Here is a 12,535-nt window from a genome sequence, read left to right as displayed (position 1 = left end):
TGGCGCAGTGGGTTAACGCCCTGGTCTGAAGCACCGGCATCACATATGGGCGTAGGTTCAAGTCCCAGCTGCTCCACTTCCAATCCAGCTCTTTCATGGCCTGGGAAAGCAGTGAAAGATGGCCCAAGTCCTTAGGCCCCTGCACCTGCTTGGGAGACTGGGAAGGAGTTCCTGGCTCCTGGCTTCAAATCGGCACAGCTCCGGCCATTCTGTTCATTTGGGGAGTGAACCAGCAGATGGAATACCTCTCTCACTCTCTCTACCTCTAACGCTGCCTTTCAAATAAATACATCTTTAAAACAAAACAAAACAAAACAAAAACCTAAAAGGTAAATTTCTTTAAAAAAAAAAGTTATCAAGCTGGGGCAGGCATTTAGTCATTGGTTAAGATGCCAATTAAGATGCCTGTGTACTATTTTGGGGTACTAAAGTTCAATACCATGTTCCAGCTCCTGAATCGAGCTTCCTGGCTCATGTAGGTCCTGGGAGGGAGTGGTAATGGCTCAAGTAATTTGGTCCCTGCCATTCGTAGAAGACCTTGATTGAGTTCCTGGCTCCTGGTTTTGGCTCAGCCCTGGCTGTTCACAGCATTCAGCGAGTAAACCAATGGATAGAAAAACCCTCTCTCTTCCTCTCAAATAAACAAACAAGCAACTTAAAACTTTATCAAGTAAATAAAGCGCACAAACACTGAAGAAACAAAATAAAGTTCAAGGTATCTGTGACAGATTATAGACAGGAAAAAAAAAAGTATTCTACTTTGATTTCAAGCCTTTTATGATTGTAGAATACTATGAAAGCCTCCACCTTGGGCCCATCAAAAGAGCTTTCAAAACTATACAATTTTAATTGGAAGATTATGGGCCCAGCTTTGTGTATCAGGTTCAGCCAGCACTGTGACAGGTGCATTCCCTATCAGAGTAAGGTTCAAATCCCAGCTATTCTATTTCCAATCCAGCTCCCTGCTAATGTGCCTAGGAAGTTAGAAGATGGACCAGGGCTGGCAATGCGGCATAACAGGTAAAGCTGCCACCTGCAATGCCAGCATCCTATATAGGTGCTGGTTTGAGTACCAGCTGCTCCACTTCCAATCCATCTCCCTGCTAACGCACCTGGGAAAACAACAGAAGATGGCCAAGGTGTTTGGGGCGCTGCATCCACATGGGAGACCCAGAAGAAGCTCCTGGCTTCGGTCTGGTCCACCCCTGGTGTGGCAGCCATTAGGGTAGCTATTTTGAAGTCTTTGCTAAATTCAACATCTGAATTCACTAAGAGCTTCCACTGACTACATTTTTTTTTAAGATTTTATTTATTTGAAAGGTACAGTTATAGAGATGGAGGGAGGGACGGAGAAAGAGCGGGAGCAGAAGAGGGAGAGAGAACAGCCAAGGCTGAGCCAGGCCAAAGCCAGGAGTTTCATCCAGGTCTCCTACATGAGTACTGGGGCCCAAGCATTTTGGCCATCTGCTGCTGCTTTCCCTTTACATTAACAGGAAGCTAGACTGGCTGTGGAGTAGCTGTGAATTGAACCAGATACCAATGGGGCAGGCAGCAGTTTAACCTACTCTGCCACAATGTCAGCCCAACCTTTTCTCTTAAGGGTCCTTTCCTACTTTGAATGTCTAATAATAGTGAATTCAAAACTAGACACTGTACATAACACATTCTAGTAACAAGCAGACTGTATTATGACTACAACCTAACAAAGGTGAAATAACTCATCCAAGTGAAACATTCCAGAATGTTCCAGAAGCAGCATTAATAAACAAGGCTTGAGCCAGCCAGCTCACTCATTAGGGCTGTGTATTAAACACCAACCTGTATAAACTATGAAGTTAATATGTTTCTCAAAAGAGAAAACAGAATTAGTGGGAGAGATGAAATTACTTGGGACTTGAAATCACACAAAGTTCAATTTCCTCAAATGGATCCCATGAAGAGAAAGCTATCTTCTTTTGGGGGGTGGAGAGGACGGCAGAAAAATATAATGGAATCTAACGTGCGGAATGAAGATGACAATCAAAATAATAAGGCAAAGACATACCAGCTTTTCAGGGTTAGAGATTTTTATTGTGTATCCTAATAGGATGAGAACCACAAATACACATTTTTGACACAACTATTTCATGTGGTACTTTTTTTCCCAAAAATTCCTTTATAAGAATGTCAGTACTTCACAGCCATTCTAAGAGAAACAGGTAAAATACTCATATTTGTGCTTAAAATGAAATTTTAAATCAGATGTAAGGAGGGATGGGGAAGTGGAGGCAGGCATTTGGCCTAGTACTTAAGTGGCCTGGGTTTGATCCCCAGCTCTGTCTCCTGACTCCAACTTCCTGCTGATGCTCACCTTGGGGACAGGGGTGATGGCTTAAGTGAATGGGTTCCTGCTACCACATGGGAGACCTGAATCGAGCTCCCAGCTTCTTGTTTCATCCTGACCGTATCCTGGTCTTGCAGGCGTTTGGGGAGTGAACAGATAACACCTCTCTCTATCCCTTTGCCTCTCAAATAAATAGGGGAACAGCAAGGGGGAAAATAGTCAATGAATCTGCACGTTGAAGACTAAACCAAAGTGAGAACTTCTCAAGAGAGGTAATGCCACAAGGTAGTTGATGAGACCAGCTGACCTCTGAACACAGAAATCCATGAACTCTTCCTAGTTTCTATAAAACCTTAAATGTTGTGTACTGTATGAATAAAAATGGCAATTGTCTTTTAGTCTAACCCAGAGTTTTTCTACTAAGAGTAGTATTTATTAAAATTTAAGCCCTGAAAATGAAACTACTACTGAAAAGGTCACCAACAAAACTAGCTGATGGGGATGGCGCTGTCACGATGTGGGTTAAGCTGCGGCTTACAATGTCAGCATCCCGTACTGGAGTGCCTGTTTTGAATTCCAACTGCTCCACTTCTGATCCAGCTTCTGATAATGCACCTGGGAAGGCAAAGGAGAATGGCCCAAGTACTTGGGCCCCTGCCACCCATGTGGAAACTAATATGGAGTTTCTGGCTCCTGGCTTTGGCCGCACCAGGGACCTGGTAATTGTGGTTCTTTGGGGGACTGAACCAGTGGATCAAAGAGCTGGCTCTCTCTCCTTTTTCCTGTATTACTGTACCATTAAAATAAATAAATCTTTAAAAAAAAAAAGAGCTAATATATAAGGAAAACTTATATGTAACGTAAGTTAAAATTTTTCTTAAAAAATGTTTCATGGGACCAGCGCTGTGGCGCAGCAGGTTAACATCCTGGTCTGAAGCACTGGCATCCCATATGGGCGCTGGTTTGAGATCTGACTGCTCCACTTCCAATCCAGCTCTCTGCTGTGGCCTGGGAAAGCAGTGGAAGATGGCCCAAGTCCTAGGGCCCCTGTACCCACGTGGGAGACCTGGAGGAGGATCCTGGCTCCTGGCTTCGGATTGGCACAGCTTCGGCTGTTGCAGCCAATTGGGGAGTGAACCATCGGATGAAGACTGCACTCTATCTCTCTGCTCTCCTCTGTAATTCTCTTTTTTTTTTTTTTTTTTTTTTTTGACAGGCAGAGTGGACAGTGAGAGAGAGACAGAGAGAAAGGTCTTCCTTTTGCCGTTGGTTCACCCTCCAATGGCTGCCGCGGCTGGTGCGCTGCAGCTGGCGCACTGTGCTGATCCGATGGCAGGAGCCAGGTGCTTCTCCTGGTCTCCCATGGGGTGCAGGGCCCAAGTACTTGGGCCATCCTCCACTGCACTCCCAGGCCACAGCAGAGAGCTGGCCTGGAAGAGGGGCAACTGGGACAGAATCCAGTGCCCCGACAGGGACTAGAACCCGGTGTGCTGGCGCCACAAGGCAGAGGATTAGCCTAGTGAGCCATGGCGCCGGCAATTCTCACTTTCAAATAAATAAATCTAGCTTTAAAAATAAAATAGAACAGAAAAAAAGAACATGTTAACCATTTAAGATCAGGAGGTTGTACAACATGCAAATAAAGCACTTTAGAAAGTGCTTATTTGTTCTGTGTTTGTACACTGAAATGACTGAGATACTGTATTTCCAACACAGTCCTGTAAAAACAAAAAATTAAATCTACCATTACAGAGTCAAATTAATACTGTCAGGTAAAAATGGCTGTACTTTGCATGCAAGCTTCATTATTTTACATGTTAGTAACCTAAACTCACCTGACTGGAGATGTCCATTGCGGCATGTCAGGTTAGTACTATCATTATAGACATCCGTTTGTGACTTGGAAAACTGCATAACTGGTTGCAGCTTCTCTATGCAACAAAGGGAGTTAAAAAAGAATAAAATAAATAAAAAGAAAAAATATATAATCAAGAAATAAAATGTGCTTGTGAAAATAAAAAGTTACGCAAGGTGTTACAGTGTTGTTACATGATTATAGTTTGCATCTATAAAAATACTCCTTAAAAATATAATTAGTAGAAAACAAGACATGAAAATAACAAAAATTAACAAGGTAACAGGTGTGTTCAAAATATGCCCTATGCAAGTCTTCTAACTTGAGATACCCACATATTACTATTATTACCAGCAAATAGTTACTAAATATCTACTATGTTAACATAGTAGCCTAATGAAGTAGCCTAGTGAAGTAGGCTAATGCACATAAAAAACCACTATGCTGGAATGTATCATGGACATAAATAACTTTATCTGGTCTCTACCACAGACACTTACTTATTAAATGTAATTGGTAACTTGGTCTCTGCGCTGTGGTGCAGTGGGTTAAAGCCATGGTCTGCAGTGCTGGCATCCTATATGGGCACCAATTTGATTCCTGGCTGCTCCTCTTCTGACCCAGCTCTCTGCTAATGCACATAAAAAAGCAGCAGAGGACGCTCCAAATCTTTGGGCCCCTGCACCCATGTGGGAGACCCAGAAGCTCCTGGCTTCAGATCTGCCTAGCTCCAGCCATTGTGGCCATTTCAGGGGAGAACCAGCAGATGGAAAAAAGACCTATCTCTCTGTTTCTACTTTTCTCTGTAACTGTCAAATAAAACAAATCTTTTTGAAAAATGTAACTGGTAACCTACAACACAAAATGTATTTTTTCAGATTTATTTATTTGAAAGACAGAGAGACGGAGAGGTCTTCCTTCTGGCTGCTGGTTCATTCAACAAATAGCTCCAATAGCTGGAGTTGGACCAGGAGGAACCAGGAATTCCATCTGGGTCTCCCACATGGGTGTTGGGGACCCAAGGATTTAGGCCATCCACCACTCTTTCCCAGGTACTTGAGCAGGGAATTGGATCAGAAGTGAAATAGCCATTACTCAAGTGGTGCTCACTTGGGATGCTGGCATTGTAGGTAGCAATGCTACATCACAACTGCTACACCACAATGTAGACCCCAACAATATATTAAAAAAAAAAAAAAAAAAGAAAAAAGAAAAAATTTTCATAGCACAAAAAATAAGAGACACAACTGAGAAAGCTTTATGGGTGAAGTAGGCTATGAGCTCACTAGCTTTTGAAGGATTTGAAAAGAAAAAGAGAAAGGACATCTAAGGAACAAAACAGTACTTTTTAAAATCAGCACTGCAAGAAACTATGAATGTTGAAGAGATACTGTATTTCATTACATGAACTAACATACATCAGGCAAAAAATAAAAGCTATGAAGGCCAGCAGTGTGACACAGCAGGTTAAGACTCAGCTTGCGAAGCCAGCATCCAATACGAATGCAGGTTCAAGTCTGGGCTGCTCCTTCTCTGATCCAGCTCCCTGCGAATGTACCTGGGAAAGCAGCAAAGGATCCCCATGTGGGAGACCTGGATGAAGTTCCAGGATCCTGGCTTCAGTCTTGTCCAGCTCCAGCCACTGTGACATTTGGGGAGAGAATCAGCAGACAGATCTCTGTCTCTCTCTACTTCTATAACTGTGCCTTTCAAATAAATAAAATGTCTTTAAAAAATAAGTAAAAACAAGAAGGCAGAGTGGAATAAGCCACAGAACTCTGTGTTCGTCTCCTATCATTTGTTTACCAAACACAGACAGTTGTATACATAAAAACTACTTCTGAAAAAAAAAAACACCCACAGACACTGGTAATAGAAGGTGTGTCTGGGCCAGCACCGCGGCTCACTAGGCTAATCCTCCGCCTGTGGTGCCGGCACACTGGGTTCTAGTCCCGGTTGGGGCGCCGGTTCTGTCCCGGTTGCTCCTCTTCCAGTCCAGCTCTCTGCTGTGGCCTGGGAAGGCAGTGGAAGATGGCCCAAGTGCTTGGGCCCTGCACCCGCATGAGAGAACAGGAGGAAGCACCTGGTTCCTGGCCTCGGATTGGCACAGCACGCCAGCCGTAGCGGCCATTTGGAGGGTGAACCAATTGAAAAGGAAGACCTTTCTCTCTGTCTCTCTCTCATTGTCTAACTCTGCCTGTAAAAAAAAAAAAAAAAAAAAGTGGGTGGCTGGGACACACTTTGTTCATACTTGAACCTTTAAAGTTTTGTACCAGAAGCAAGTGTGGCACAGCAAGTTAAGTTGTAGACTCTGGCATTCCATATCAGAGCACTGGTTTGAGTGCCAGCTGCTCCACTTCCATTCCAGCTTTCTACTGACGCATCTGGGAAAGGATCAGAGGATGGCCCAAGTAATTGGGCCACTGACACCCATATGGAAGATCCAAATGAACTTCTAAGCTCCTGCCTATAGCCCTGGCCACTGCAGCCATTTAGGGAGTGAACTAGCAGATGGGAAGTCTGTCTCTGCCCTCTCTTCCTGATGTTTCTGCCTTTCGAACATTGATCAAATGATCAACTTTCTTTCAGTAACTCCACCTTTCAAATAGATGAAAATAAAACAAACATTAAAAAAAATCTGGGTCTAGCACCTAAAGTCCAAGAGAGGAGCACTGAGACTTTCTGTGTCAGTCTACAGCACTGCTACCGCACTCACTTTTTCTACTTAAGTCATTAATCTATATGCTAGTTGACCTATACACTGCTTCAACACTTAACAGTGATATGACCTTGTTTTAACTTCAGTTTCTTGAGATCTTAATGATTAAATAGAACAAAGTATATAAAGTACATACGCTACGCTGCACCCATGATAGGGACTCAGTTTTTACATTTTCATTTCAAAGTTCCCACAAGCAAGCACCATGCTTGGTTTATGGTACTACCACATAATTTGGAACAGGTTAAATAGCAGTTACCTTTTTTTACACAAAGCATAAAGCACTGCAGTTTTTTATTCCAGAATAGGTTGATAAAATATACTTTTGAGCTTTTTCTTTTTTTTTGGGTAGCTAACAGGTCATTTGATTTTTCTAAATTATAATAATCTTTAAATAACCATACTGAGAAAGAAACCATTTGACAGAAATATAACTTAGAAAAAACACTGAATTGTAAATGTCTTAACACTCTGATTTAACAAGAAGTTCACTAAATTATTAATTACATAGTAAAAATACCAAATTAAATTCTCAACTTTAATAATTAATAAGGGGGTTGGCACCATGGCGTAGCAAGTAAAGTGGTGCTGACATCCCATATGGGTGCCAGTTCTAGTCCTAGCTATTCCAGTTCTGATCCATATCTCTGCTGTGGCCTGGGAAAGCAGTGGAAATGGCCCAAGTCCTTTGGCCCCCGCACCCACGTAGTAGACTTTGAAGAAGCTCCTGGCTCCTGGCACTGGATCGGCCCAGCTCCAGCCAAGCTCTGGGGAGTGAACCAGCGGATCGAAGACTTCTATCTCTCTGCCTCTCTGTAACTCTGCCTTTCAAATAAAATAACTTTTAAAAAATAAACAAGCCTAGGCCATGTCTTCAAAAATCCATCTATTTCTATGTACAAATAAAGATTGATTAGAAATGCATTTCAAGCACGTATATTCAAACAGACTTATTATATCCACTTATACATTAATTGATACCTAGAAGCTGTAAACGGTCCTTGGCCATGACTAAATTTGTCATCATTTTAGCTTGAAGGCGTCTAGCTCTTTCACACTGTTCACCTAAAAGAAAAAGGAAGAAAATTATTAAAATATCCATGTTTCAGGGCTTACATAACAAGTAAAGCTGCCGCCTGTAGTGCTGGTATCCCATGTGGGCAACAGGTTGAGTCTCAGCTGCTCCACTTCCAATCCAGCTCTTGGCTACGGCCTGGAAAGCAAAAGAATATGGGCTAAGTCCTTGGGCCCCTGCACCTATGTGGGAGACCCAGAAGAAGCTCCTGACTTCGGATCGGCACAGATCCAGCCATTGCGCGAACCAGTGGATGGAAGATTTCTCTCTCTCTCCGTCTCTGCCTCTCTGTAAATCTGTCTTTCAAATAAATAAATAAATCTCTAAAACAAACAAACAAAAAAAGCAACGTTTCAGCCTGTGCCGTGGCACAGCAAGTTAAGCTGCAGCCTGTAGTGCCAGCATCCCATGAAGGTGCTGGTTCCCAGCCACTCTACTTCCAATCCAGCTCCCTGTTGATGTGCCTGGAAAGGTAGCAGAGGATGGCCCAAGTCCTTGGGCCCCTGTACTCATGTGGGAGACCTGGAAGAAGCTCCTGGCTCCAGCCTGGTCCAGCTCTAACCGATAAGGCCGTTTGGGGATTCAACCAGCAGATGGATGATCTCTCTTTCTCCCTCTCCCTCTTTAATCTCTATCCTCTCTCTGTAATTCTGACTTGGAAATAAATAAAATAAATCCTTTAAAAAATGCACATTTCCCTAAGTAATTCTTTCAAGAAAAATATCACCCCAATTATTCTCAGGGCGAGTCAAGGTCTTAACAAAGAAATTTTTAAAATATTATTTTCAAATAATATCCACAAAAAAAAAATCAGTTACAGTTCCTCTTGACAGTTTCAGGTCTATTGTAGTATTATATTTAGTTCACAAATATTTCACAGAGCCTAAGATATTTTTCCCTTACATTTCAAAATACTTAATATTGGGATGCATTTTATACTAAGTGCCAACTTAATGCTATCAGTCAGACTGCAGTAGTAAGGCTTATCATTTCCTGTGCCTGCATAAATTTGGTTATAGCTATTAATACTGCTGTCATATCTATACCCACAAAAGAGTAACATGGCCACCTTGCTAATAGTAGGTTAAGTTGCCCCTGCCTTTTTTAAAAGATTTATTTATTTGAACATCAGAGAGTAACACAGAGAGAAGGAGAGGCAGAGTGAGAGAAAGAGGTCTTCCATCCGCTGGTTCACTCCCCAATCTGCTGCAACGGCTGGAGCTGTGCCAATCCGAAGCCAGGAGCCAGGAGCCTCCTCCAGGTCTCCCATGCAGGTGCAGGGGCCCAAGCACTTGGGCCATCTTCCACTGCTTTCCCAGGCCACAGTAACGAGCTGGATCAGAAGTGGAGCAGCCAGGACTCGAACCGGTGTCCATATGGGATGCCAACACTGCAGGTAGTGGCTTTACCCGCTTTGCCAGAAGCTGCCCCTTTCAACACCAGCATCCCATATCTGAATGCAGATTCCAGTCCCAGCTGTTCTGCTTCTGAACTACCTTCCTGATCATGCACCTGGGAAGGCAGCAGAATTTGACCCAACTACTTTGGACCCTGCCACCTATGCAGGGGACCAGGATGGAGTTTCTAGCTCCTAGCTTCAGCCTGGCCCAAACTTGGCTGTTAAAGCCACTTAGGGAGGGAACGAGTTGATTAAACATTTCTTTTTGTGTCTCACACTCTGCCTTTCAAACAAATCATTACATCTTTAAAGAGCACATTTAAAGATAGTATTTCTCTAATTTCAATTTGATGTGATAGGAAAGTATGGATGAGCAAAAACTGCTTCACTTTGGAAAAGCCAACTATGAGGTTGCAAATGTTTTGCCTACTATTTAAGATACTGGTTGAAACCCCTTTATCTGGTACCAGAGTGCCTGTGTTTGATACACACTTCACTCCAGCTTCCTGCTAATGTAGATGAGGGAAGGAAGCCATGATGGCTCAAGCAATTGAATATCTGCTACCCAGCTCCTGGCATTGGCCTGACCTAGCCCAATCTGTTATAGGCAGTTGGGAAGTAAACCAGTGCTCGCTCACTCCCTCTCAAATAAATAATTAAGATATATTTTACTTATTTGAAAGACAGAGTTAAAGAGAGAGGTAGAGTCAGAGAGAGAGAGAGAGAGAGAGAGAGACAGACAGACATCTTCTATCTGCTGGTTCACTCCCCAAATGACCACAATAGCCAGAGCTGAGCCAATCTAAAGCCAAGAGCTTCTTCCAGGTCTCCCATGTGAGTGCAGGGGCCCAAGCACTTGGGCCATCTTCTACTACTTTCCCAGGCCACAACAGAGGGCTGGATCAGAAGTCGAACAGCGAGGACTCAAACCAGTGCCCATAAGGGATGCTGGCGCTGCAGGCTGGGGCTTTAACCTCCTGCGCTACAGTGCCAGCCCCATCAAATAGATTTAAAAAAAAATTTTTTTTAATGCCAACTGTCAATCAAAATAAAACATTAATAGTAATGTTTTAGTATATAACCAAGAACACTATCCACAAGTACAAAAGGAGTTTATGGATCAACTATTCCTTCCCTTCCATATTAAGGAAAGGATTAGTATCAAAAATAGGTTTAAAACATCAGACTGATCACCAATAGTAGGGCAAAGAGGACACAAGTAATATACTAGTAATAACCAAAACAATCAAGCCTGAGCATATTTGGCTATAATTTCATTTTAGAGGAGGTAAAACACTAAATATAAGCCTACAAATGTTAAACGTTTAAATATTTTTATTAAGAAAAATAGATTTGAAGGCCAGTGCTGTGGCATAGCAGGAAAAAAGCTGCTGCCTGCAGTGTCAGCATCCCATGTGGGTGCTCGTTCGAGTCCCAGCTGCTCCACTTAACAACTAAAATGCTGTTAGAGGAATAAATTTTATTTAAGAAAAATTTATTTTAAATTAATGAGTTTTTAAATATTTTACTGTTAGAAAACAAACACAATTTCAGTAATAATTGCTCCACTTCTGAGCTAGCTCTCTGCTATGGCCTGGGAAAGCAGTAGAAGATGGCCCAACCCTTGGCCCCCTTAACCCACATGGGAGACCTGGAAGAAGCTGCTGGCACCTGGTTCCAGATCAGCCCAGCTCTGGCCATTCTGGCCACTTTGGGAGTGAACCAGATGATCAAAGACCTCTCTCTGTCTCTTTCTGCAATTTTACTTTCAAGTAAAATAAATGAATCTTTAAAAAAAAGGGAGGGGGGAAGGGAGGGAGGAATGAAGAAGAAAAGAAAGAAAAAAAAGGAGAAAGAGAGAGGGAGGAAGAGAGGAAGGGAGAAAGGGAAGGGGGGGAGGGAGAAAAAGAAAGAAAAGATCTGGAGCCGGCATAGCATAATAGTAAGACCACAGCCTAGAACACCAACATCCCATGTGGGCACTGGACCTGTACCAGCTGCTCTATTTCTGACTCTATTTCCCTGTTACTGGCCTTGGAAAAGCAGCAGAGGATGGCCCAAGTGCTTGGGCTCCTGCTTCCCATGTGGGAGACCTGGAAGAAGCTCCTGGCTTTGGTCTGGCCCAGTGCTGGCTGTTGTGACCATCTAGGGAGTGAACCAGAGGATGGAAGATCTCTCTGTCTCTCCCTGTCTTTATTTCTTTCAAATAAATAAATAAATCTAAAAAACAGATCTTATATTAGGGCAATCAGATGAATATAACTTTTCTTTATCAGCTATTTATTACTTGAAGTCAACCATGGGCCAAAAATATTAAATGGAAAATTCCAGAAATAAACAATTCCTATGTTACAAATTGTAGCCTGAGTTGTGTGATAGGTCTTAGGCCATCCTAGTCTGTCCCATCTGGGACGTCAATCATCCCCTTCTTTGTCCAGCACATACGCACAGTATATGTGCTGCCCATCTGCCAGTCACTTAGTAACTATCTTGGTGTCAGTCTAGCTAGGTCAGTAATATCTGTTTTCACAAACTGGGTGTCTTGGAACATACTATTCTTGAAAAAAGGGGGACAACTATACAATCTGGGATGGTTATAAGCAAATGTAAATATCACTTTACCTTGTCCTGTAACTATGACAGCAATTCCTTTTTCTAGTTCTTCAATACCTTTCTTATACCATTCCACAGCTTGTTCCTTCTGTCCTGCTTTAAAACAGAAATAATATTTGTATATATCATAAGCATAAAAAGTAGACTGCACATTTCCCAAAACATGCTGCTGATACATAAAGTTTGATCAAGTAAGTCTGAGAAACATCACTGTCTGACTTGTTAGTACTTTTAGCATCTTAATGTGTACATAAATCTCTAGAAGAAGGAATATAATCATAGTGTTTCTCAAAATTTTATAGCTCTAAGTCCCTTTATGCTTATCATCTCAAAATATTGATACTAAAATGCTGTTAGAGGAAGAAATTTTATTTAAGAAAAATTTATTTTAAATGAGCTTTTAAATATATTTATTGTTGGAAAACTAACACGATTTCAGTAATGAGAAAAAAAGCACTGTTTATCTAATTATATTCAAATCTGATGTAATGTATTCCTTGTTCTTTACTTTCTAGAGTAAGCTTTCATCTAACAAATGATTGAATCATGAG

The 12,535-nt window shown here is 42.1% G+C and overlaps 1 protein-coding gene across 3 annotated transcripts in view; it reads right to left on the bottom strand.

The window, feature by feature from the left end:
• The window catches only part of SPAST (spastin), a 66,798-nt gene that overhangs the window by 35,847 nt on the left and 18,416 nt on the right, over positions 1 to 12,535 (bottom strand). For 2 of the 3 annotated variants that reach the window (XM_062209219.1, XM_062209220.1), the window contains exons 2-4: positions 11,994 to 12,077; positions 7,879 to 7,962; positions 4,159 to 4,254 (exon numbers count right to left, since the gene is read on the bottom strand). In XM_062209219.1, the coding sequence (XP_062065203.1) occupies positions 4,159 to 4,254; positions 7,879 to 7,962; positions 11,994 to 12,077 (264 nt within the window). Of the gene's footprint in view, positions 1 to 4,158; positions 4,255 to 7,878; positions 7,963 to 11,993; positions 12,081 to 12,535 lie in introns of all 3 variants that reach the window. The other variant, XM_062209218.1, reaches the window with a different exon arrangement.

This window comes from Lepus europaeus, chromosome 13 (assembly GCF_033115175.1).
Source record: "Lepus europaeus isolate LE1 chromosome 13, mLepTim1.pri, whole genome shotgun sequence".
NCBI lineage: Eukaryota > Metazoa > Chordata > Mammalia > Lagomorpha > Leporidae > Lepus > Lepus europaeus.
Note: the sequence above shows the minus strand (reverse complement) of the source record. Positions and strands in the feature narration are given on the sequence as shown.